Genomic DNA, 20,919 nt, shown 5'->3' on the forward strand with positions numbered 1-20,919 from the left:
TCCAGTTTGTCGACTGCTGACAGCTGCCTCCTGAGAGGGCATGTGATCTTTGTCAGCTGGCAACTGCCTTGTGCGGGGGCGTGGTCTTGGCCAATGGGAATAAATGCCAGACACACAGAGAGACTCGAGGCTCCTGGGGGCTCCAAGAAAGAAGAAGGCTGCTGTTGCTTCCCCCCTGCTGCTCCTGGTTGCTCTCGAGGCAGTTTGATGAGAAGAAATCGTTGGAGATATCCTGGAATGAAGATTGGACTTGCCCCCAAGGAACCCAAAAAAGTAGCTAAGGAAAACTATGCCCCCTCTCCCTATAACCTCCTACCTGATATTGGGGTGTTGGAAGGAGTTGGGGTGGAGAAGGGAAAAAGATATATAAGGAACCCAAAATAAAAATAGATTTAAAAAGTACACCAGTAGCCCATGTTCTCCCTCATATCCGTAATAAACCTCTCTCCCACCATACCTAGGAGCAGTCATGACCTTCTTTTTACATTTCTTTTCTTTCCTTTTGGTTTTCCGAGACAGGGTTTCTCTGCGTAGCCTTAACTGTCCTGGACTCACTTTTGTAGACCAGGCTGGCCTTGAACTCACAGCGATCTGCCTGCCTCTCCCTCCCAAGTGCTGGAATTAAAGGTGTGCACCACCACCGCCCAGCCTTTAAGAGGGCACCAGATCTCATTGTAGATGGTTGTGAGCCATCACGTGGTTGCTGGAAATTGAACTTAGGACCTTTGGAAGAACAGCCAGTGCTTTTAACTTCTGAGCCATCTCTCCAGCCCTTTTTTCATTAAAAAAAAAAAATTATTTATTTGTTACATATACAGCGTTCTGCATACATGTACACCTACACACCAGAAGAAGGCACCATATCTGATTATAGATGATTGTGGGCCCCCATGTAGTTTCTGTGAATTGAACTCAGGACCTCTGAAGAGCAGCCAGTGCTCTTAACCTCTGAGCCATCTCTCCAGTCCTTGATTTATTTTTTTCCCTCAAAGGGCCCGACGCAACTCCTGGCATATGTTTCCAGCACCAGGATGACACTCAGCCCGAAGCCTGGGAGCCTCAGGCCTGAAAGTACAGGGGCAAGAAATTCCTTTGGGGGAAAAAAAAAAATCTCAGTTCTGAAACTGCTCACGGGTGTTTCTGCTTTGTGAGCAGGGGCACGAGGTTTTCGGTCAGTGCTTTTCATTCCCTCCGAGACAGACACACAGGGACTTGGGTCTTTTATGTTTGTTTTGTGGACTGTAAGTGGAGCACAGGGCCTTGGGCATGGTGCTCCTGTGTTCTCTCAGTGAGCTCCACCCAGGTTGGAAACTAGTTTTGTATTGGAACTTAGCGCTCCCCACATGCCAGGCACATGTGTATGCTTTCCACGAATTATTTTCTGTCTAATCCCTGACAGCTAATCTGAGGAACCCCCACCAATTCTGAGGTGAGCCAATAACTCAGAATTCTGGTCAGGGGCTGCTGTCATGGAAGGTGAATGGCTGTTCCCACAGCCCTGGCACAGACCTCCCAGAGGAGCAATTCTACCTACTGGGCAGATACATTCATATCTATATTCCCTCTACGTCCCTCCCACCCCCCGCCCACCCCGCCTTCATCTTGTGACCATGATTGGACTGATGTGTGTAAGCATGCAGAGGCCAAAAGTGTCTTCCTACGTCACTCTCCTCTGTTCCTTTTTGAGAATGACTCTCAGGCTGGGGAAATGGCTCACTGGGTAAAGGTGCTCGCCACCAAGTCTGCTTAGCTGAGTTCAATCCCTAGGACTCACATGGTTGGGTAGAACCAACTCAGGCATGCTGTCCTCTAACCTCCAAATGCATGCCGTGACACTGAGCAACATAAAGAAATGAACAGGTGTGCAGACAGACACATGTGCAGTTTAAAAGAGAGACAGTTTCTCCCTAAGCCTGGAGTTCACTTATTCAGTTACATTAACTAGTAAATCCCAGGGGTCTCCTTTCTCCCCACCTCTCCCATCTTGGAATCACAGGCTTGCTCTGACGCATCTTGCTTTTCATGTGGGTGCTAGAGAGCCAAACTCAAGGCCTCATGACTTTACTGACTGGGCTCTTTCCCAATATCCTCTTTTAAGTCAAATAGTCTCTCTATGTGGATCACGGTTTTGTTTCTGTTGTTGTTGTGTTTGTTTCTTTGTTTTTTTCCAAGATAGGGTTTCTCTGTGTGTATCCCTGGCTGTCCTGGACTCACTTTGTAGACTAGACTGGCCTCGAACTCACAGGGATGCACCTGCCTCTGCCTCCCCCAGGCGCTGGGATTAAAGGCCTGCACTACCACGCCTGGCCCTGTGGATCATGTTTTACAGTGTGCATGGGTAGATGTGCCACCCACACCATAGCACAGATGTGGAGATCAGTGGACAACTTGCCGGCATCAGTTCTCTCTCCACACTATGTATGGGCCCTGGGGATCCAATCAGGCCGTCCTCTTTGGCAGCAGGCACCTTTACCCACTGAGCTCTCTTACCAGCCTCGTCTATTTAGTATCTCTTTCTTTCTTCCCATGCCAGGGATGAAACCGTGCCTTGAACAAGCTGCACAAGCACTCTAATAGCCAGGCTAATCCACCTGACATCCTTTCACAGAGCAGTTACATCCCCTCCGAAGTTCTGATGGCTGCAGGTGGCCTCCAGATACTTGCGAGCCCTTGCTGAAAAAGCTGAAGAGAAAGGTGAAAGCGAAGAGGGGAGTGCAAGGAGGAAAGGCGGAGGGAAGATAAGCAGGCGAGGATGGACGCCATGGTGATACTTATTCCTTTATTGTCAACTGTGTTAATCTCAACAGGGCTGGGGCCCACAGGCTGCTGGCAGCACCAAGCTAGGGTGCATCTCCACTTAACAGAAAGACCTCCATCCTAAACCAGGGGGACAGAGGTTATCGCTTTATATATATGTATGTATATATTTATATATTACATATGCCCCAGATAGTCTTATGTATAGAGTGACAAGAATGGGCCACAGCATAACTTTAATTAAAGACCATAGCAACAGACATGGGAATTTGGTCCTAATTAAGGCCCTTACTTTGTCAGTCAAATGTCTGATACAGTAAAAGAAAAGGGAGAGAGAGAAAGACAGAGACTGAGATCCAGCCACCTTTGGTGGCCTTGTCCCCAGGGTATCTCACATTGAGTGCAGTACCCCTGTACAGGTCAACATAAGCACACACATAAACACACATATACAGTACCATAGGCAGGAGTGCCTCCTCTAACCGCACCTTGGGTCCCCGCACTCAGGCTGGGGTGCTGACATGGGCTATATTGTGCTATAAGACTGTGAGGGACAAGTGAGGGGTGTGGGGAGTCAATGTGTCCAAGTGGTGAATGGGTGACACGTGCAGCTTCAGCGGGGGGGAGGTCCCTCGAGGCCCAGGTCACATGGGGAGACTTCTACACACAACTCCTGTCTGAGATAAAGCCAAACCTCTGATTTAAATCCTGAATGTCAAATCATCCTAGGGCTCTGGTGAAAAGCTAAGATTCCCTTAAAGAACAGGCAGCTGAAAGGCTCAACCGTCTAGTCCAGTAGAACAGCAGAAGACACAGCAGTGGGAGGTCAAGCGGGTGGTCCCCAGAGGAGAACTTGAATGGCGCAAGAAGGGCTGATTTCCCAAAAGGACAAGAACGCCCCGCAGCCCTTTGCCACACATAAAACTTCTGGCAGATCTATCAGCTTCATGCCTTACAGAAATAACAGCGCTGCTCATAAACCAGGGGACTCTCAACATTAGAGCGCCTGGAATCCTAATTTCCTGTTTGCTTTCATTGAAATTACCCACCACCGCCCACCACAATATACATCTTTAAAATAAGTCAATGTATTTGGCAGTATGATTCTTAATATTAAGAGAAATTTCTAGCCGGGTGTGGTGGCACAAGCCTGTAATCCCAGCATTCAGGGAGGCAGAGGCAGGAGAATCTCTATGAGTTCTGGGCCAGCCTGGTCTACCAAGAGAGTCCAGGATGGCCAAGACTACACAGAGAAACCCTGTCTCAAAAAACCAGAGAGAGAGAGAGAGAGAGAGAGAGAGAGAGAGAGAGAGAGAGAGAGAGAGAGAGAGAGAGAGAGAACTGTTAAAAGTTGACAGCAGAAATTACAATTCCTTATACAAGATACTATGTGCTCATCAACATCTTTTGAGTAGCTCCAAGACCTGGAAAAGATTAGACATAGGGGTAGGCATGGTAATACACACCCATAATCCTAGCACTCTGGAGGCAGGGGCAGGAAAATGGCTGCAAGTTGCATGCCAGCCTGGTTTCTACACAGTGTGTTCCAGGCCAGCCAGGACTATGTAGAGAGACCCTGTCTCAAAACAACAAAACAACAGAAACAGAGGATCGTGGATTTAACTTAGCAATTAGGGGAGGAATCCAAGTTAGTTGTGGAATAAATAGAACTGGATGATTTTAACTTAAATTTAAAAGTTTAAATTTTATTATTTATTTATTTATTTATTTTTGCTATGGAGCCAAGGAAGATCTTGAACTCCTGATCTGCCTACCTATATCTCACAAGTACTGGGATTGGTATGTACCACCAAGCTCAGTTTAAACCCAAATGTTAGAAACTTCATCTTTAGTTGTGTGCTTGTTTGTGTCTGTAGGTAGGCATGTGCAGATCACTGCAGAGGCAGAAGAGGGTGCCAGATCCCCTGGAGCTGCCTGAGGTGCGTGCAGGGAGCACAACTTGGGTCCCTCTGCAAGAACAGCAAGTGCTGTTAACCTCTGAACCATCTTTCCGGCTTTGATTTTTTTTGTTTTGAAACAAAGTTTCATCCTATAGAATGGGCTATGATCACTGGCAATTCTCCTACCTCAACCTCAGTGACTTTCAGCAATGTTTGGGAGATTGCAAATATACAAAAAACATTTTCAAAATAAAGACTGGGTATCATAGCTCACATCTATAATTCCAGCACCTGGGAAGTGGAGGCAGGAGTGCCTCAAATTTGAGGGAAGGGTGGGGCAATTGCAAGTGAATACTAGTAGCAAGCCAGGGCCACACAGAAAGGCCCTACCTTAAAAAAAGAAAGAAAAGAAAAAGAAACAGCAGTTAGAGATGGCTCAGCGGTTAAGAGCACGTATCGCTCTTCCAGAAGACCTGAGTTCAATTCCCAGCACTCATGTCAGGTGGCTCACAAGCACCTGCACTTCCAGCTCCAGGGGGTCCACGCCTCTGACCTCTGCATTCATGTATACAGACACACATAGTTTAAAAATAATAAGAATAAATCTTAAAAAAATAAGTTTTATCTTGCATGTTAAAAAATAAAGGTCAATGAAAATTAACTTTTTAAAATAGAAATTTACTTATCACTTGCAGTACCTGGAGACATTTGGGGCAGTCACAGAGGAAGGTAAGGAGGGACCAATTCACACAAGTAGTAAAGAGTGGATCGATTTTTCAACAAAATAGTGTTGTTGTCCCCATCCCCCCAAGATGTGACTAAGAAATAGGGAAAATAAGTAAATCTGGCAAAGATTGTGCCTGGGTTTATTTCTTGTATTAGCTGGAGGGGAAAGCGAAGGATTTTGCTATCTGCGTTTAGTAAGGGGCAGAATGACACGATTCCTCCCACAGCGGACTGAGACCTGACAGCTTCGGAGAACAATGAGCAAAGCAGGAAGAAGCTGCACCTCCCATGAGGAGAGGTGTCTGATGCTCTGTTCACCAAAGGAGCTTCTTGGAGGAGATAGAAACCCAGGGATCTGAGGAGGGGACTTCCTCCACGGACAGTCCGCGCTGTTTCCACACGGTTCCATTCCCTGCAAGTCTCACGGTGGCAACAACAGTTTGGCTCACACTTCCCAAGGGTGGAGAAGGGGCTGGCAATGAAGCGGATGGAGCTGGGGGAAGCCTCGAGGCCTTGCCCAGGAGGCTGCAGAGCCCGGGATGAGTCTCAGGCCACTGAAAGTCCTTGGGAAAGAGGCCTGGAGGCTGGAAGAGTCTGGAGCCCAGCAGGAGGAGAGCGGAGGCTCGGTCCATCAGGAGTTGCAGGCACCAACACTACTAGGGTACCTCCTGCCCTTAATGGTTGCTGGCAGTTTCCCAGGCCCAGAATGCATTTCAGGGGCTGCTCACCATCAGATAAGACGATGGAGACGATGAACTTGGGAGGGGAAAGGAAGCACTCTCTTCTCAGGCACTAGCTATTTTCCCTTCTTGGAGCAGCTGACAGGAGGAGGAGCTTGGGGCCTGAATTAAGTCTCTCCCCAGCCAGAAGAAAAAAGGGGGCTATGCAGTGATCACAGCAGGCCCAGGCAGCTCAGGTGAGGGGATTTCTCCTCACTAACCAAGCTCCATGAATAAATAATATGAATTAAATAAAGGAGGCACAGAAAACAGGCAGGGGCGTCATCTGCCAGTTCCTTGTCCCTTCACACACACCAGTACACACACACACACACAAACACACACACACACACACACACACACACACACACATACATACACACACATACACACATGCATGCATACATACCACACACAAACGCACCAAGCATCAGATGGGATGAACCAGGGTTGGCTGCCCTGTCCTAGGAGTCTGTATGACGGGCAGCCTGACTGAAGGCTGTCAGTCGTGATCTACCACTGTGGCAGGGTGCAGAGGAGCAGAGGCCACGGAGGCATGGGCCGTGGAGGGTGGAGGAAGCCGCTGAGGACTCTGGCACCTGTGGAGAAGCAAGGAGACAGACCAAAGGAGAGATTAGGGAAACCAGAGGACAGGAACTGGAGACTTTTCTTTTCCCTCCCCATACCCTCTTTGGTTGCCACTCAAGCCCTCTTCAGCCTTGAGCAGTCTGTGCGGTCCTACCTCCTAAGTCCGGGGCTCACCTTGGCCCTGGCAGTACTAACCAGGATCTTGACTTTCGCACTTTAGACGAGGAGGGCCTTTCCAGAAAGCTGTCCAACCTCATGAGCCTCTCCATGTGCAGGACGCGTGGATCTTGTTTTTGGTCATGAGAAAATTCCATCTCAAAGATAGCTGGTGGGGACACATCCAGTTCCAAAAACATTATATTTTCAGCCTGTGGTAAAACAATACATGAGACGTGAGGAGCAGTGTAGCTTCCAGGTGCTGGATCTTGGGCATCACAAGTATGACCAGATGCTTAAGAGGAAGTGCATGTGGTAAGCATCGTTGTTCCTTGGGTTTCTTAGCTTCTTACCCTGTATCTGGGATGGGACCCCATTGCCATGGCAACCCGAGCATACTGGCTGATAGGTCTCTTGTAGCCCACTGCAGAAGTTGGCCGCTTCTTCATTTGACTGTTATTCCTGTAGGGAAAATGGGATATTGGAATGAGTTTATTGTTGGTTTAGTGGGCTGTTAGCTTTTTTTGTTTTTTGTTTGTTTGTTTGTTTTTTGAGACAGGTTTCTCTGTGTAAACTTGGCTGTCCTGGATTCACTTTGTAGACCAGGCTGGCCTCAAACTCACAGTGATCCACCTGCCTCTGCCTCCCCAATGCTGAGATTAAAGGCCTGCGCCACCAGACCCGGCTCAGCTTTTAGCATTTTAGAGACAGGGTCTCATGCAATCGGGGTTGGCCTTGAACTCATGTAGCTGAGGATAACCTTAAGCTACTAGCTACTGAGCCTCCGGCCTCAACTACCAAGTGCAGGGACTATAGTCATACACCACCACACTGGATTAGAAGGGATTTCCTCAAACCCAAAGAGCAAATGGCATCAGTAGGAACTGTTACCCAGGTAGCTGGCTCTACTTCAGGCCCTACAATAACTTAAACTAGTGTAATATAAGAAAGCACACATCTTACCCGTCTTGTGGCTCTAATTTTTCTCTCATAATAATATTATGTTTACAGTGCTCTGCCTTCATGTACACCTGCAGAGGGCATCGGATCCCATTATAGATGGTTGTGAGCCACCATGTGGTTGCTAGGAATTGAACTGAGGACCTCTGAAAGAGCCATCTCTCCAGCCCCTTAAATGCTTTTTGTTTGTTTGTTTTGTTTTTCAAGACAGGGTTTCTTTGTATAGCCTTGACTGTCCTAGACTTGCTTTGTAGACCAGACTGGCCTCGAACTCACAGCGATCCTCCTGCTTCTGCCTCCTGATTGCTGGGATTAAAGGTGTGCACCACCATGCCCGGCCTTAAATGCTCAGGATAGCCAAGGCTACACAGAGAAACCCTGTGTTGAAAAACCAATAAATAAATATTAAAAAAAGTTATTGTGGTCATGGTGTCTCTTCAAAGCAATAAAACACTAAGACACCATGTAAAAAAGAAAAGGTAAGCATGGTTACATACACTTTTCACCCTTGCGCTAGCAACACAGAGGTGGAAGATTCCGACCAGTCAGTCCTGCCTAATTGGTGAACTCCAGGCCAACGAGGGACTGTTACAAACAAAAGGTAGACAGTGTTCAATAATGACACCTATGGTTGTCCTCTTAGCTCCACAGGATGTGCACACAGGTGATGTGCATGTGTACCACAGCACGAGTACACACACACACACACACACACACACACACACACTGATTATTGATGGCTGCCTTTCCATGTCATTCCTAAGAGTTAACAAAATAAAATGGTTAAAGTAGGCCAGATATGTTAGCGCATGCTTTTGATCCCGGCTGGAAAATCAGGAGTTCAAGTTTATCTTCAGCTACAGAGTGAGTTCAAGACCAGCCTGGGCTATGCGAGATCCTGTCTAAAACAACCAAAAAGAACGTGGGAAAAGAGCTGTGGATGCGGGCTGGAGGGATGGCCCAGAGGTTAAGAACACTGGTTGTGGAGCCGGGCGTGGTGGCGCACGCCTTTAATCCCAGCACTCGGGAGGCAGAGGCAGGCGGATCACTGTGAGTTCGAGGCCAGCCTGGTCTACAAAGTGAGTCTAGGATGGCCAAGGCTACACAGAGAAACCCTGTCTCAAAAAACCAAAAAAAAAAAAAAAAAAAAAAAAAAAAAAAAAAAAAGAACACTGGCTGTTCTTCCAAAGGTTCTGAGTTCAATTCCCAGCAACCACATGGTGGCTCACAACCATCTATAATGTGATCTGGTGCCCTCTTCTGGTGTGCAGGCACATATGCAGGCAAAACACTATAAATAATAAATACAATCTTAAAAAAAAAATAGCCAGGTGCAGTAGCCCACACTTGTAATTCCAGCACTCAGGAGGCAGAGGCAGGCAAATCTCTGTGAGTTTGAGGCCAGCCTGGTCTACAAAGTGAGTCCAGCACAGCCAGGGCTACACAGAGAAACCCTGTCTGGAGAAAACAAAAACAACAACAACAAAAGATAATGCAAGGGCTGGCTTAGGGGTTGATTCCCAACACCCACATAGTGGCTCACAACCCTCTGCAACTCCAGTTCCAAGAGATCTAATGCCCTCTTCTGGCCACTGCATACATGCAGTACATAGGCATACAACGTAGGCAAAATGCACATATACACGGAAAATAACAAAATAAAGGTTAAGGAATAAGGTAGCTGGGTGTGGTGGAGCACACCTTTAATCCCACCACTGGAAAGGCAGAAGCTGGCAGATCTCTGAGTACAAAGTCCGCCTGGTCTACCTTCCCCAGCCCAGCCAGGGATACACAATAAGACTCCATTTCAGAAACAAAACAAAACAAAAACAAAAGCAAACTAAGAACAACAAAGGTAGGGCTGGAAGGATGGCTCCGTTCTCAGGAGAACCCACACTCTTGCAGAGGACCCTGATTGGGTCCTCGGTACCCACATAGCAGTTCCAGGGGATAAGAATATCCTCCCAGCACTCGGGAGGCAGAGGCAGGCGGATCGCTGTGAGTTTGAGGCTAGCCTGGTCTACAGATCAAGCCCAAGCCAGCCAGCCAAGGCCTCACAGAGCAACCCTGTCTCTGAGGGCACCAGGCACGAACATAGTGCACACGTATACATTCAAGGAAAAACAGTGATACAGGCTGAATGAATGAATGAATGAATGAATGAATGGATTTTTTTTTTTGTAAGTCGACCGGGTGACCCGTCCCAGTATTGTTCTGCTTTATTGAGACTGGATCTCACCTAGGCCACGGTGATCTGGAATCTACTACATAGCAGAGGATGACTCTGAACTTTTGACCCTCTAACTTCCACCTTCTGGGCGCTGAGGTTCTAGGTGTACAGTAATACACATAGTGTACCGTGATGCTAGACGCAGAACCCGGGGCTTCATGTGTGCTAGGCCTACCATCTGAGCTAGACACCGATCTGTTTTCTTTCCTCCCCCTGCCACCCCTCCCCCACTCTGTCTTGAGACAGTCTTACGCCACCATGATAGCTGGCCTTCAGTTCATCACCCTGCTTCTACCCCCAAGTTCTGGGGTTACATGCATGAGCCACCACATGCAGCCAGTTTTGTTTTTATGATGCAGTGTCTTGACATGTAGCTGGCCACAGACGCTCCCTGTAATCTTGCTGATCGGGTTTCAGTCTCTGTAGTGCCTGGATGGCAGCCATGAGCTACCATGTCCATGTCCACAGCCGCAGACTTCTCCCCCGCGGCCACTTGATGAACATAACACAGTATTTGAATCCCTCAAAACCGATGAGTAGCAAACAAAGAAAACAAGAAAGTGGTGTCCAATTTTTTCAGAAAAAAGAAGAGGGGCACAAGTTTGGGAGGGAGACAAAAGCTGGGTTTGAACACTGTCTTGGCCCCTTACATCTCGGTCACCCTGGGAAGTAGCTTACTGTCTTTGGCCTCCAACATGTCCTCCCCTCAGAACTGCTGGGATTCAAAAAGGCAAACAGCACAGGGCATTGCCAGGGCTGACACAGGACTTCAAATTAACTCCATCTGCTAATTCAAGCAATGATACAAATAAAAGGAGCAATGACAAATTCAATAGGTGACACTAGAAGGCAGAAGACAGGAAGGAGCCACAATAACTCTCAGACAGGACATTCTGTCCTTGCATAAAACTAACTGTACACACGGGGTTGGGGGGGGGGGGGGGGGGCATGGCACATGCCTTTAATCCCAGCACTGGGGAGGCAAAAGCAGGTGGATCACTGAGTTCAAGGCCAGCCTGGTCTACAAAGCAAGTCCAGGGCAGCCAAGGCTACACAGTGAGACCCTGACTCGGAGGAAAAACAACAACAACAACAACAAACACAAACAAACAAACAAAAAACTAGCTTTACACAAACCCCAAGGCGAATTTGCATTCTGCAGTAGAAATGAGAAGTTACATTCAGTGCAGGGTGTGTGTGTGTGTGTGTGTGTGTGTGTGTGTGTGTGTGTGTGTGTGTGTGCGCGCGCGCGCGCGCACGTGCAGTGCAAGTGCATATTTGAGAAAACTTCAACCAGATCAGGCCATAGGCAAGCTTGTAGAGTTTTTTCTTAATTAGTTATTGCTGAAGGAAGGGCCCAAACCATTGTGGGTGGTGCCATCCCTGGACTGGTAGTCCCAGGGTTCTATAAGGCTGAGCAAGCCATGGGGAGCAGGCCAGTAAGCAGCACCTCTCCATGGCCTCTGCATTAACTCCTGCCTCCAGGTCCCTGCCCTGACTTCCCTCGGTGATGACCTGTTTGTTGCCTGGATTTGTAAACTGAAATAAACCCCTTCCTTTCCAACTTGTCTTTGGCCATAGTGTTTCATCGAGGCAATAGACACCCTAAGGCACCCTCCATCTTATTTTTTGAGGCAAATTCTGAACCTAGATCTTGCCAACTAGGCTAGACTGGCTGCCCAACAAGCCCTTGGGAGTGTATTTCTGCCTCTCCAGTGCTGGGATTACAGGCACATAGTACCATGCTGCCTTTTCAAAATGGGTGCTTAGAATCTGAACTCGGGTCCCCATGCCCACTACTGACATCTCTCCAGCCCTGAGAAGCTACCCTTTACCATGCATACCGTGGCCTAGGTTCACTTTACCATGCATACCAAAAAGTGCCGGGAACAAGGACCGAGAAGGCTCTAAAAGCCCCCATTTCCTTTTGTTCCGGGAGTGGGGGTGGGGCAGGGTGGCTATAGGAAGCCAGAGATGCTAAGTGCCAGAGGCAGCTTTAATGGCAGCTTTGCCCAGCATGCTGGTGGAACAAGCAACATCACCCCACAGAGACCAAAGTGGGAAAGTTAGGACAACAGTTTATCAATGAGAAGGTACACGCCACACCTCTTTGAATCTTATAACCCGCTCCTAAGGTATGGATGAACCAGGAAGGCGGGCTTAGGAAGGTCAAGTACCCTTTGTATCTAAGGCTATATGATTAGCAACTGCAGAAATTTGAACCTCCCCAAGTACTCTTTTTATGACTATGTACTCTCTCTCAGGAGTACATGTCAGAGAGGATCTTTGAACGACGCAGGTTCTGGGATTAGGACAGAGGAGCACGGCTGAGCGGGCTGAACAGCAGCAGGTCAGTGGGAACTGGCAGTCTGACCCAATAAAGCTGCCAGAGTTATTCTGGGTGGCAGGCATGGGGAAGACGGGGCTGGGGGAAGAGAGTAAGTGACTGGGAGACCAGTCATTCACTCCCTCTTCTGCCCCAAGCCGACTTTCATGGTAAACAGGTTATGCTCAGAGGTGGGGGCCTGGCTCTGTAGTTATCCACACGTCCAAGAGACCCTGAACAACAGTTACTATGCTCAGCAGCGGTGAACACTAAGCTCCTAGGACTCTCATAATTGCCTAACATTGTGACTTTCTCTTTAATATTAAAAACCTATGCCTGGGACTGGGCTTGGAACTCAGATGGTAGAATGCTTGCCTAGCATGGACAAAACCCTGGGCGCCATTCTTGAGACTACACACATAAACCAGGCATGGGGGTATGCTCCAGTAATACCCACACTCAGGGGGCAGCGGCAGGAAGAAGTTTAAGGTCGTCTTTGGCTAAATAACAAGTTCAAGGCCTACCAGCCAGCCTGTGCTACATGAAAACCTGGCTTTAAAATAGTAGAGGGGCTGGAGAGATGGCTCTGGTAGCTCACAACGGTCTGTAACTTCGATCCCAGGGGATCAGATGCTGTCTTTCTAGCCTCTGTGGGCGGCAGGCACACAAGTGGTACAGACATTCATGTAAGCAAAACACCCATACACATAAAGTAAAAATAAAGTAAATAAAAATAGTAGTAATAAAATGGAAACTTAACTGTGAGTTCCATCTCAAAGTTTGACACTATTCTCATTGGTTTTTTGTTTGGTTGGTTTGTTTGTTTGTTTTCCAAAAGAGGGTTTCTCTGTATAGCCTTGACTGTCCTAGACCAGCTTTGTAGACCACTCTGGCCTCGAACTCACAGCAATCTGCCTGCCTCTGCATCCCAAGTGCTGGGATTAAAGGTGTGTGCCACCAGCCCGGCTCTATTCTCATTTCTAATCACTCTCTTTCCTCTTAAAGATTTAAAGTGTGTGTGTGTGTGTGTGTGTGTGTGTGTGTGTGTGTGTGTGTATGTAGGGGGGATGGGCTGGGAATCTGGTTCAGTTGGTAGAGTGTTTACCTAGCATGCAGGAAACCCTGGGTGGGTTTGGTCCTAAGCACTGCAAACCAGGCATGGTGGCACAAGCCTGCACTCTCAGCATCTGGGAGGTGGAAGCAGGGCATTAGAAGTTGAAGGGCATCTTCGGTTACATAGGGAATCTGAGGCCAGCCTGAGACTCAGGAGACTCTCAAATATAACCTCTCACCCCCAAATCTAGATCAAATAAAAGTTGGGATCTTAATGTAAAAACTCAACATCTAGGGGCTAGAGAGATGGCCCAGAGGTTAAGAACACTGATTGTTCTTCCAAAGATCCTGAGTTCAATTCCCAGCAACCACATGGTGGCTCACAACCATCTATAATGAGATCTGGTGCCCTCTTCTAGCCAGAAGGCATACATGCAGGCAGAACACTGTATAAATAATAAATAAATAAATCTTAAAAAAAAAAAAAAGTGAACATCCAAACAAAAGCAGCAAAGAGTGGCACTTCTCGGGGACAGACACAGCCCTTACTTTGGTGTCTTCATCAAAAGGTGGCCAATATTTGTTGACTGGCTCCTCTATGTTTGGGTTAGGCCTGGAACCTTCCACATGTGGTCTCATGCCAATTTAACAATCCTGCATGGCACACATGACTATCTGCACTTTACTGGCTGAAAGTCATGTTCAGCCAGGCAGTGGTAGCGCACGCCTTTAATCCCAGCAGAGACGGAGACAGGCGGGAGTTTGGGGCCAGCCTGAGCAATACCTGAGCAATAGCCTGCTTCTAGGTTGCTTAGTGCCTGCCGCAGCCAGGGGCGAAGAATAAAAGACCATTGAACGCTCCTAACTCCCTTCTCCCTGACCCCCAGTCTCCTAAGGCACCCTCCCCGCCTCCCACTGTCTCTCTGTCTCTCTTGGCCCTCATGGCCCACTCAGGCCCTAACTACTCTCCCTCTTCCTCCCTCCAAATAAATATCTTCATTACCAAAGCTGTTGCATAGCCACCTCTATTGTTCATATGTTACAACAAGTAGAGTAAAACTGGGTTGGGAGGCTGGAGAGATGGCTCAGTGGTTAAGAGCACTGTCTGCTCTTTCAGAGGTCCTCAGTTCAATTCCCAGCAGCCACATGGTGGCTCATTAACCATCTATAATGTGATCTGATGCCCTCTTCTGGCATGCAGGTGTACATACAGGCATATAAATAAATAAATCTTTTTGTTTGTTTTTCAAGACAGTTTCTCTGTGTAGCCTTATCCTGGACTCACTTTGTAGACTAGGCTGGCCTTGAACTCACAGTGATCCACCTGCCTCTGCCTCCCAAGTGCTGGGATTAAACCCGTGCACCATCATGCCCAGCTAATAAATGAATCTTAAAAAAAAAAAAAAAGACTGGTTTTAAAAACTAAGTCAAGCCAAACTACTTTCTCATGTGGCAAAGTAGGGACCAATTTTCATAATATATATGATTTTATTTATTTATTGTGTGTGCACACATGAGTGCATATGCAATGCATATGTGCCAAGGCGTTCATGTTGAGGTCAGAGGCGGATTTGTGGGAATTTGTTTTCTCTTTCTATCACATGGGTCCCAGGGACTGAATTCATGTCCTTGGATTTAGCACCAAGTGCCTTTGCCTGCTGAGCCATCTCATCAGACCCCAAATTCAGAATGCTTTCAATCCAAGTCCAGTGTCCTTCAACTATACCGTGATGAGTTTGCAAGGAATCTATCACGGTTCTGGTTTGCAGAGGCCAAAATGCTAAAGTTACAGTATAACTGTGTGGTCTATAAGCTAGGGGCTGGGGGCCACTGCCGAATATATAACCCTTAGAAGATACTTTTTCTATAGATATGATTAAAACTTAAGGGTTTTTTGGGGTGTGGGGGGGTGTTTGTTTGTAGTAGAATTGAACCCAGGCTCTCACACATGCTAGGTAAGTGCCCTACCACTTACCTAAAAATAAAACTTACGAGAAATTTAAACGGTGTGCTTATGACTGGCACGACCCACAAAAACTTGTTTTCAGGGCAAATTTAACCAAAATGGTAAAGGTGAAAGAGACAGAAGGAAGACAAGGGAGAAGGTGGCGGGCTTCCCAAATAAGCTGCAGTAGGCTTGTCCAAACGTTGCTAACAATGGCTCCGAGCTCTGGAGAGGGGCCTGGGTGGGGTGATCCGGAGCCGCTTCTGACAAAAGCTTCCCTAAGGGACAGTGTGACCTTAGGTAATTTGCTTCGAACAATGTCTTTGCATTCTGAGCAGTCTTCAGTGTTCTCATCCAGAACCCCGCAGACCTCAGAACGCCCACTCTTGAGCTGAGCTACAGAACAATGCTTCTGTGTCTTCAGCCCTGCTTAAGTCCTGTTTTGTGAGTTGTGGGAGCTGACTGGGAAGGAAAGGAGGGAGGTTCCTCCCAGGGCCACAGATTCCAGAGCATCCAGGGTCAAGGCCTTCACTGCCCCCAACCTCCAGTTGTGACAGCAGAGCCGGTGAGGCAAATCAGAGTCTGGGGGACAGGAGTTGGCTACCACTCCCCTGTGCCATCAGCCCACCCTCTGGGCTCATAGGCGGTCTCACAGTCACACCTGGGATTTTGATGAGGAACTGTTTTTGGTTTTGTTTTTGGTTTGTTTGTTTTTCTTTATTCTAACCACTAACTGCTGTAAAAATTAAAAAGAAACAAAGGGGTCCCCAAAGACAACTCAGTAGTTAAGAACAGTGGCTCCGCACCACTGTAATCCCAGCACTGGGGAGGCAGAGACAAGCAGATCTCTGTGAGTTCGAGGCCAGCCTGGTCTACAAAGCAAGTCCAAATCCTGTCTCAAAACAAAACAAAACAAAACAAAAAAACAAAAAAACAAAAAGAACACTGACCATTGCTCTTCCAGAGGACCAACACAGTGGCTCGAAGAGGAGCCTATACCCTCCTCTGAACTTTGTGGCCACCAAAAGCATGTGATGCACAGACATACAGGCAGGCAAAAGACTCATACATATGAAATATAAAATTAAATTAAATTTTAACAGAAAATAATTTTTAGGAATTCTCTCAAAATTGGATGGGGTTGCACATTCCTGCAATCCCAGCCCTGGGAAGGATGAGACAGAGGAGCAAGGCTAGCCTGGGCTACAGAGTGAGACCCTGTCTAGAAAAACAAAATCATCTAGATATGGTGGCCCATGGCTGTAAACCCAGATTTGAGAGGTGGAGGCAGGATGATCAGGAGTTCAAGGTCAGCCTCAACTACATAAAAAGGAAAAAAGGGGGCTGGGTGTGGTGGCACATGCCTTTAATCCCAGCAATTGGGAGACAGAGGCACATGGATTTCTGTGAGTTCAATGCCAGCCTGGTCTTCAAAGCGAGTCCAGGACAGCCAAGGCTAACACAGAGAGACCCTGTCTTGGGGTGGAGGAAGGAAAAAAAGGGCTGGGGGCACTGCTCAGAGATGTAGCCTGACTACATGAGTTCCCATCTCAGATACACACACACACACACACACACACACACACACACACACACGAGAGAGAGAGAGAGAGAGAGAGAGAGAGAGAGAGAGAGAGAGAGAGAGAGAGAGAGAGAGAGAGAAGGGGGAGGGAGAGAAACTAAATAGCTAAACAGCCAGAAGTTTCGGAGGAATGACCAGCTTTCAGGTTTTCTAATACCAAAGTGAACTCTGTCCTGTGACTTTCTTTGCTTAGGAAAGATAATGGAGGGCTGGGGAAATAGCTCGCCTGCTTAGGTGCGTGCTAGGAGACATGAGGACAGCTTGGGGGGAGTAGGTTCTCGCTTTCCGCCATCTGGGTCCTGGGGTTTGAACTCAGGTTGTCAGACTTGGCTGCAGGAACCCTTATCCACTGAGCCATTTTGTTATCCCCTAACTATTATTCAAAGTAGCTTTTCTAGGTCCAGTGAGAGGGCTCAACGGTAAAGGCATTTGCTGTGAAAGCCTTGTGGCTCAGCTAGATTCCAGAAACAACTCCAGGGCAGGTGGAGGTGGACGTGGTTGCTGCGGCAGTGGCGCATGCCTTTAATCCCAGCACTCAGAGGCAGAGGCAGGAGGATTGCTGTGAGTTTGAGGCCAGCCTGGTTTACAAAGCGAGTCCAGGACAACCAAGGCTATGCAGAGAAACCCTAGGAAGATGCATTTGTGCCTAGGCCTGGCAACTTCTATGAGTTCTCTGACATTCAAACAAATGCTATATCATGCACACCTACCCCCCACAATTAAATGTAATAAAATTTGTTAATAAAAATATAAAAAAGTGAAGTGACTAGCTAGTATTAAAGAATAAAATAAGGTATGCTTTTAAATAGAATTAAGTTAAAATACAAAGGAATGGGCCTCATTATGGCACTGACATTCATATGTGTCATATACTTTTCTCATTTGTTCCCTTCCCTCAATTAATTTGTCACACATACGAGTAAACCCAGCACTCATGAGGCAAGAGGATTGAATTTAGGAGTTCAAAGCCAGTCTGAGCTACACAATGAGTTTCAGGCCACCCTTGGCTACATTGCATGACTCTAGTCTCAAAAAACCAAAAACCAAAAACCAAAACAAAACAAAAACCCCAACAGAACAAATATCCCTTCTCAGTTCCTCATAGAAGAACACTAACAGGAAATTAAACATAATAATGATCTTAGGTAGGGAGAGGGAAACATCCATAAATTGCATAAGGGGGAACTGGAAAAAATAGAATATAACCCAGATAATAGAATTCTCTCGGTATGAAACTTCTTAAAAATAATCATGGTACTATGGTGATGGAAAACAGTGTTTTTTTTTCCTTACTCTGTAAACCAGGCTGTCCTGGAACTCACAGAGACCCGCCTGCCTCTGCCTCAAGAGTACTGGGATTACAGGCATGCGCCACCGCACCCAGCTAAAAAGGTGGTTTTTATGTGCAAAATGCCAACAATGAAAAGGCATTACTTGTAAATTTGCTATTTCCAACTTGTATCACATCTGGGCGGATAGGGTCACCCCTGCAGAAAGCAGATTAAACTGGCAGGTAAAGCACTGAGACTTATGGGTCTCATCCTAGCTTCCACCCCAGCTCTGGGGAGGTGGCTCCCCTCCGTGGCTGTAGCATCCCCGAGGATACAGAGTAAAGAATGTCCAGGTAAGTGCTCTCTCCACAGCTGTATATACGCAGCTACCAGCAGAGGGCGCTGCAACCCAGCTAACTGACGCAGCTGCGCCTAAGGGCTCCGAGCGCTCCAGGGTTGAAACAGGTGGAACTGCTGAATCACTCAGCCGCGAAGCCAGAAAGGCTGGATCAGGCCTCTGTGGTGCCCGGGTCTTTACCTCTGGACCATAATAAGCTCCGACCATGTCTGACTTACCTTCTGCCTGTATTCTTACACAGACCCGACACACAGCAGAGTTGGACAAATATTAATAACTGTTGCTAGTTCTGGTAATCAAGAAAAGCATAAATGTGTAGCCACCAGAAGTAGCCAGCTACTACACCCGAGACTGGGGTGTCCTACCTGCAGCCCCTCCTCTTACAGGCTCCTTTCGCATTCCTTCATGGAGACACCCCCTCCTACACACACACACACACACACACACACACACACACACACACACACACACACACCCTCCTTGTGCACCTCTTAATCCACTGCTCAAGCCCCCAAACATCTTGTCTTTCTGCAGGTGGTCTCAAGCCCCTCACCACCAACAGCCCCGGGAGAGGCCTGCAAGCCAAGTCCCAAGGTCCAGACAAATGGTGAGAGGGACTCACATGCCAGCTGGCACCAGCGGCTGGAACTTCCACTGATCCTCCTCACAGTCCAGGAAGAGCCGGTTCATGATCTTGTTCTTCTCCTCAGGAGGGATGAAGTTCTCAATGATGAGATACCTGAGATCAGGAACATGAGGCAGAGGGGAAGGAGGGCGGGAGGCCCCGTCACAGAGGCCCCGTCACAGAGGCCACAAAGATGCTGGGAAAACAAAGGGTGGAAGGGGGTGCAGCCCGAACTGGAAGAGTGCTGGTTCTGATGGGAAGATCGTGGGCCAGGCTGGGCCTCAAGGGCTATTCCACCAGCCCTCAGCGTATGCTTTGGCAGAGGGAGGTGGAGCCGTCAAACCAGGCTGAGGAAGTAGACCAACCGTAAGAGCTGGCCTCTCTCATGAGCTCCGGGTTCAGCAAGAGACCCAGTCTCAAAAAAATAAGGTAGACAATGGTAGAGGAAAACTCTCCACTGTCAACCCCTGGCCCTCACGTGCTAATTACACATGTGTACAGGTATTCATATACACAACCTCAGGCCCAAAACACCAAAGACATACAAACTGGGGAGGGTGGCCTATACCTGTTAACCCAAGAACTGGAAAGCCGAGGCAGGAGGATAGCTGAAAGTTCCAGGACAGCTTGGGCTATAGTGTAAGACCCTGTCTCAAAAAGCCAGAAACCCAAACAAAGAAAAAAAAGGTGGTAGTGATGGGTGGGGGGAGGGGGGGACATATAGGTGAGTAGATAGTCAAAATATGGCTTTCAGAAGAATCTTTCACAGAGGCCCTGAGGAATTCGGGGAGACTGTGGGGACCCAGAACCAGAAGAGGAGCCAGGCCTACTTGAGCTTGAGTTCCCGGGTCTGCTCATTCTGTGCCTCCTCCAGGTCCTGCCGCACGCGGATGTACTCCTCATGTTGGTCCTGGATCTCAGCCTTCACCGCCTGTAGCTTGGCATAGAGCTGTACATGCACAGGTGTGGGTCAGAGGCTGCTCAGCCAGGCCCCAGTCACCCAACCTGGGCTTTGTGGGGTGCAGGACCAGTCCAGGCTGAGTCTGGGGATCCTGGCCTGAACGCAGAATGGCTGCCCATCCCTGTGAATCCGGATGGGCTATTTCGAGGGCTGCCTTTGTCCTCTGCTGAAACCGTGGCTGTTACCTGCTCTCTCTCTCTCTCTCTCTCTCTCTCTCTCTCTCTCTCTCTCTCTCTCTCCCTCCCCTTCTCTCTCTCTCCCTCCCCCGCCCACTCACTCTATTGGTATCATGAAGTGTTCAAACTGGAAGAGAGCTGAGCCTAGCATTCTCTTTTTACAGGTGAGGAAAGTGAGACACAGACCAAATAAAAGGTCATAACTGATCAAGGTTCCCGCCTAAGCTGCTGAGTGATGCCCCTAGTAACTGCGGTAGGAGTGGGCCTGGCCTGGCCTGGCTAGCTCTGAGGTGACCCCAGCAATAATCCTGGGGGTTCCCCTGGCTCTTCTCTGAGTCTACACTGGAATTCTCTACCTTAGACCTTTATCTCAGGCCAAATCTTTCCATGACTTTTGCAGGATCCTGGTGACCAGGGTCTTGTCCCTTGGTGTGGTGTGGCGGACCACTTTCTCTCCTAATGCGTCTCCTTCTTAGCCACGTCACATTCCCTGACCCAGCTCCCAAAGCTGCGACTCATTGGTGACAGTGGAAAAGTTAGCCTCCCCTCCACCAAGCCCCATAGTCTGGAAATGCCACCCTGACT

At 48.1% G+C, this 20,919-nt stretch overlaps 1 protein-coding gene across 1 annotated transcript in view; it reads right to left on the reverse strand.

Annotated features, from left to right (window-relative positions):
• Positions 1 to 6,052: 6,052 nt before the first annotated feature.
• Kif3c (kinesin family member 3C) overlaps positions 6,053 to 20,919 on the reverse strand; it is a 40,716-nt gene continuing 25,849 nt past the window's right edge. The window contains exons 4-8 of the mRNA XM_051142887.1: positions 20,028 to 20,146; positions 19,195 to 19,311; positions 7,201 to 7,309; positions 6,887 to 7,059; positions 6,053 to 6,702 (exon numbers count right to left, since the gene is read on the reverse strand). Coding sequence (XP_050998844.1) covers positions 6,606 to 6,702; positions 6,887 to 7,059; positions 7,201 to 7,309; positions 19,195 to 19,311; positions 20,028 to 20,146 — 615 coding nt within the window. The 3' untranslated portion in view covers positions 6,053 to 6,605. The remainder of the gene's footprint in view (positions 6,703 to 6,886; positions 7,060 to 7,200; positions 7,310 to 19,194; positions 19,312 to 20,027; positions 20,147 to 20,919) is intronic.

This window comes from Acomys russatus, chromosome 1 (genome assembly GCF_903995435.1).
Source record: "Acomys russatus chromosome 1, mAcoRus1.1, whole genome shotgun sequence".
In the NCBI taxonomy this organism is placed as follows: domain Eukaryota; kingdom Metazoa; phylum Chordata; class Mammalia; order Rodentia; family Muridae; genus Acomys; species Acomys russatus.